This window comes from Mustela nigripes, chromosome X, assembly GCF_022355385.1.
Source record: "Mustela nigripes isolate SB6536 chromosome X, MUSNIG.SB6536, whole genome shotgun sequence".
NCBI classification, from domain to species: domain Eukaryota; kingdom Metazoa; phylum Chordata; class Mammalia; order Carnivora; family Mustelidae; genus Mustela; species Mustela nigripes.
The window spans coordinates 99866550-99872549 of record NC_081575.1 but is presented as its reverse complement, the minus strand read 5'-3'; the positions used below and the strand labels follow the sequence as shown (position 1 = coordinate 99872549).

The 6000-nt window shown below is 37.1% G+C and overlaps 1 protein-coding gene across 1 annotated transcript in view; it reads left to right on the top strand.

Moving 5' to 3' along the window:
• Window positions 1-2478: 2478 nt before the first annotated feature.
• Window positions 2479-6000, top strand: part of LOC132007192 (interleukin-1 receptor accessory protein-like 1) — a 494275-nt gene continuing 490753 nt past the window's right edge. The window contains exons 1-2 of the mRNA XM_059385285.1: window positions 2479-2725; window positions 3133-3412. Coding sequence (XP_059241268.1) covers window positions 2479-2725; window positions 3133-3412 — 527 coding nt within the window. The remainder of the gene's footprint in view (window positions 2726-3132; window positions 3413-6000) is intronic.

Sequence of the window (6000 nt, the reverse complement as noted above, 5' to 3'; positions counted from 1 at the left end):
AAGCTTCTAGTACATTTACTCTATACATTACCAAAATATAGGTCTTTAATAGGAATTTTAAACCAAAATTTGGTAATTGAAATTAACAAAATTAAAGAATGTTGTGAAACTGAAAATACCTTAATTAGGAAACAAAATATCATGGTAGTAGGGAGAATTAATTTTAGGGTTAGACACAACTGAGTGGGAGTCCTAGCACTGGTGTTGAGTTTCTTCAGTTGTAAAATTTAGTTATTAGCTTATTTACCCATTCATTCATTCAGGAACTGTGTGTTGAGATGGTTAGTAGGCATAGTTCCAGGCTCTGAAGCTAAAGAAGTGAGTTAGAAGGACAAAGTCCCTGAGTTCAAGGGGCTTACATTCTACTGGGGAGTCAAAGCAAAAAGAAAGTGGTTATATAATGTAACATCAGATAGTAATAATTCCTATAAAGAATACTGAAGCAGATTATGGAATAAGTGATCAGGATAAGAAGCTGGTGTTTCAGACATGGCAGTTACTAAAGATTTCCTTAAGGAGGTGATATTTAGAGGAATGGAGGGAGGAATCCATGGAATTGGTGAGAAAGCTTCCATGTAGGGGTGCCTGGGTGGCTCAGATGGTTAAACCTCTGATCTTGGTTGCTGCTCAGGTTGGAATCTCAGAGTCATGAGATTGAGCCCTGCATTGGGCTCCACACTCAGCACAAAGTCTGCTTGGGATTCTCAGCCCCCCGCCCCAATCAGCTCACTCTCTCTTTCTAAAATAAAAATATATATAATAATCTTTGAAAAAAGGTTTCCATATACAGAGAAATGGTTAATTCAAAAGCCTTAATTGATATTTTTGTGAAAGGTAAATGAAAATCTATAAACTCAGCCATAGTTAAGTGCTCATTAGATGTTAGATATTATTTTAAGATAAGCAATGTAGATGATTCTATAGATCATATGTCTCTTTGCTCTAATAATGCACATCTTCCTTCTCATCTTGATTATTTTCCTTCTCTTGAATCCTACATTATTCATCCTATTCTCAGATCCTTTAGTCTCCCCTCTTTTTAATCTGTAGCAAGTTAAATTCTTCTTGAAGTGCTCAGATGCTACCACTGTTAGAAGTCCCACTTTTCTCATTTTTTTGCCCTTTTGCTTAATATTTATATATTGTGCATTCTGTGAAATTGATTATCTTTTACTAATTTATTGGGCAACTGCCCTCTCTAAGCAAGAAATCCACCATTTCTCTATGATAATGATAATGGAGACATCCCCACCAGCTTTGTGGGGACCTATTTGTGTGTGTGTGTGTGATTAAAAAATGGTGTCAAGATGCCATTTGGGGGGTGCCTGGGTGGCTCAGTTGGTTAAAGCCTATGCCTTTGGCTCAGGTCATGATCCCAGGGTCCTGGGATTGATCCCAGAATCTCTGCTCTCTGCTCAGCAGGGAGCCTGCTTCCCCCACCTCTCTTTCTCTGCCTGCCTCTCTGCCTACTTGTGATCTATGTCTGTCAAGTAAATAAATTTTTTAAAATATCTTAAAAATAAAAAAAAGAATCGCTGGTGTATAGTGCTCTTAAAAAAAAAAAAAAAAAGATGCCATTTGGAAGGTGGTGCTTCCAGGACACCCAGAAAACCCAACCAGCCCCCACACCCATCAGCCACATTTTCCACCCTAGTTTCTATTTCAAACTCCCATAGATGCTTCCAGCAGAGCAAAGTGACTATCTACCTCTGTCTCTGGCTGTGAAACCACTACTAGAGCTTGACCTACTTTTGTTTTTGTTTTTTTTTTTTTGCCTTATTTGGCTGTAAAATATTTATTTTTTTTTTATTTTAACATCAAGTGTCCAATCAGAGGTAAGCACACATCAATTTGAAGAAGGAAAGTTTATATAAAGAAGTATTAAATGTAAAAGGGCATTGGAGTGTTAAAGGATTGGCTAGTAAGAAAGAAAGATGTATTAGTCTTCTCAATCTACCGTAACAAATCTCTGTAGCCTGGAAGGCTTACACACAGGAATTTATTTCTCATGGTTTTAGAGGCTGAGAGGTTTTAGAGGCTGAGGTGCTAGCTGATTTGATTTCTACTGAGATCCCTCTTTCTGGCTTATAGATGGCTACCTTCTTGTTGTGTACCCTCCTGGCGTCTTTTCTGTGATACCCATCCCATGGAGGAAGAGAGGGAAGGAAGAAGGGAGAGAGAGAAGCTCTCTGGTGTCCTTTATGAAAGCACTAATCCTTTTATGAGGACCCTCATGACCTCATCCAACCAAAGACCCCACCTTCAAATACCATGATATTGGAGATTAGTAAGTCTTCAATGTGAATTTTAGGACATAAACATTCAGTCCATAGCAAAAGAGAGCCCTGAAGACTAGAAGAATTGCTCTCATTTTGCAAAACCCTATGGCTGAGAGAACATCCAAGGGGAAGCACCCCCAATCCTCTCACCTCTGGAACCGAGATCCAAACCTTATCAGGAAAGTATATGGCTTACTGAATGGTTGGAATCAGTGAGGTGGCACAATGGCAGAATGTGTTGGAAATCTGCCCTCTGGAACTTGACAGAGATTCACCTTTGGAGGTGCCTAGGAAAGCTCTTCATGGAAAGCTGGCCTTGCCTGACACTCTGCTAAAACAATATCCAAGCTGCTGGCTACTAGACACTGCAGAAGCTGGATACTGGAGAAGCAGGAAGCAGGTGCTGGAAAAGCCTCACCCACTGCAAGAACTTTCTAAGAAAGCCAGCTGGAATCAAGGAGAAAAATGCTTTCTTTCTTTAGTGTCTCTCCAGGACCCTTTACCAAAAAGCCCATACTGCCAGCTAGCAAAATAAATATTTCAAAGGCCCAGATCCATTAAAAAAAAAAAGTGGATTTAGAATAAAAGGCAATAAACCAATGATCAGTCAGTTGCCCCAATATAAACTAGAATAAATAACAGCAGAAGCAAACTAAGTGATGAATATGTTGTTTATTAGCAGGGTAAGTTACTTCTCAGTGCCTTTCTGAGTTTTATACATTGCTGCATCCTCTGTGCCTAGAGTAGAATGTGACTCAGTACAGATGTCCAATAAATATTTGTTGAATGAGTAGGCTAATTAGTTTATTTTTTCTCTAATGTTTTCGTTCTCTCTTTCTTTTGTTCACTATAGCTGATGGATGCACCGATTGGTCTGTTGATATCAAGAAATACCAAGTTTTGGTAGGAGAGCCTGTTCGAATCAAATGTGCACTCTTTTATGGTTATATCAGAGCAAATTACTCCTTGGCCCAAAGTGCTGGACTCAGTTTGATGTGGTACAAAAGCTCTGGACCTGGAGACTTTGAAGAGCCAATAGCCTTTGATGGAAGTAGAATGAGCAAGGAAGAAGACTCCATTTGGTTTCGGCCAACACTACTGCAGGACAGTGGTCTTTACGCCTGTGTCATCAGGTATTCTTTTAATTCTATTACTGCTGAAACAATTAAATCATATGCTGCTTTTTTATACTTAAGTTTTGCTGCTATCCCTTTCACCTAAAGGTTTTGTCTCAGTATTTGTGTGTGTTGCTGCTTTCTAAAATTTAGAACCTAAATCATAAAAAGATGGGATTAGAATTTATATTGAGACATTATTTCTGGCTTATGGAGAAAAGAGATACCATCTGGGTATCTACTTATGTTGCCAGAAATTACTAAAGACTATGAAATAAAATTTATAGAGGAGGTGAAATGTTGAAAATAAAATGTAAGCAAAGACTTGCAGAAAGGATGCATAGTTTATCACTAAATGGGTTGTAACATTTTGTTATTGCCCTTCACAGACAAATAGAGCACAGGTACCTCTGGTTCACACTCATCTGTAAAGATGATTTAGGTAAACATTTATATGTGCACTGGAAGACAAAGGCAGCATTGCCATGTTAGGGGAAAAGAAGCCTGTGTTCCAGATTATTCTGTTAACAAAAAATGCTGGGTCAACAGAGAAATTTTCCTGGGTCCCTCAGGGCCAAAGAAAAGTTAATAATAATGGTTATGCCTTTAACCACAAAGAAACTCATCACACATCCATACATCTCTGTCTGCTTCTAGAAGAGACATATGTAGTTTGCTTAATGATAATGCATTGAAACAGTTTCCATGTAAAACTTTAGCAGTTAAAAATCTGTTTAAGTATTTAGCCCTTCATGGATTGTGAATCACACCCTGCATGAATGATTGCAGATGTCATTAGGCTATAAGAGCATTGGCATAGCAGGGTTCAGGCATATAGAGGGTGTGTTTAAATCTTTGTCTCTGCATTTTGGTTTATTAAAATAAATTAAGCCAGATCTAATGCAATAGATTCTCAATTTGGAGGAGGTCTCAGTGTCTTTAAAATCAAAATTCAACTTTCACTTCTGAAACTCTGATCTGCTGCTCTCATTCCACTGTTTGAGGATCATGCCTCCCCCTCACTTTCCCCTATAACTTACCTTTATGCTGAGTCACAGCCACAGATGCATAGGACGTTAAAATCAGAGTCACATAAGAGTTAAACTTAACTCTTAACCACCTAAGAGTTGTTAACATTAACAGCATACCTGTTGAAGTTAATTTTGGAAAATATAAATGAATGCAAATAAAGTTGTGCTTGGGAAAAATGTCTGATGGACCATAAAAGGACAAGTGCATCATTCCTTTGGAAAACTCTTGTTCTTTCCCTTACAGTCTACCTACCAGTCCTTTTATGGTCAAACATATCCCTTATTAGAAGTAGAGATTTCGTAATGACATTGATAATTGCCAAACTGGTACAGTTGAAGAGTATTTTCTGGACTGACTTTCCCTACTTAACTAATAGTTATTTGATTTAATTTCACTCTTGTTTCTTTAAAAATATCATTATTTCTGGTTGTTCATGCATGTAGAGGTGATTCTTCAAGATAGCCAAATATATGTCCTCATTTATCTGAGATTAGAATTGAGCTGGATGTCCATAGTCTAACATTTCATTTCATTATTTATTGTTGATGAGAAAATAATGATGTGTTCACATTAGTAATCTCAATTTCTAAAGCACTGAAGTTGCTATTTTTTGATCTGTTTAAATATACTCTGTGTGACCCAGGGCTCTGAGAAATTACATTAACATGTCCCTGAATTTATAGTTGAAGTAATGAATGAAAGGTTGAAAAGTTCAAGAAACAGTGATATTTGCCATATGTTCATATGGCTATGTTTTAATGGAAGATGCACCTTAAAGTTTTGTATGTGTTAAGCAGTATTCTAGAGAAAGAGTAAACTGCAGAAAAAGATATTCTTGTTATTGGAATTAAAGTATTCCAGTTGATTTGAAGCTTGTGTTGATATGTCTTTCTTTTTCAGTTTGGAAAGTACTACTCAAAATCATTATAAATGAGCAGTTTAAATAGCATTTGTTGGTGTTGGCTTGAGGGGAGCCCAAGGCTGTTAGTCGAGTCACTGACATTTTGGCACATTGTTAGCTCTCAGACCACAAAACTGTCACCATTAGTTTTTAAATAGTCCACTTGCAAAGAACATTGGATATTTGAAAATGTTAGCTTGTACTCATACATTCTAGTCTTTCTGGGCCCTTTTCAATGAAAAGGTTTAACTGTAAGGCTTTCCATGTACAGCTAATTTGCATTTGTATCTGTAGATGTACAATTAAATGGTATAAATAATGGGAACACCTTAAGATTACTATCAGCATAACAAACAAGAGCTTTCCTACCTCCTTCTCTTGGTATCTATTCTGGACATGATAATAGCACATAATTCTTTGCTGCATGCTACTTGGCTTTTTACTCAATTTTCTCCTTCAAATATATTTTTTTAATTTTTACATGAAATAGTAAATAAAGGAGAGCTATACAGCAGTTTCCTTTATTTTCCTTTGGAGTAAGTTTATCTTATAAAAAAAAAATTAACATTTTCCTGTGGTCTCGACCCCCAGTTTTTAACCCCTCCCCTCTCTTCAGTAATGCCCAGTTTCATATGCAGAGGTAGCCAGCACACAGGTATTTTAAAACATTGCC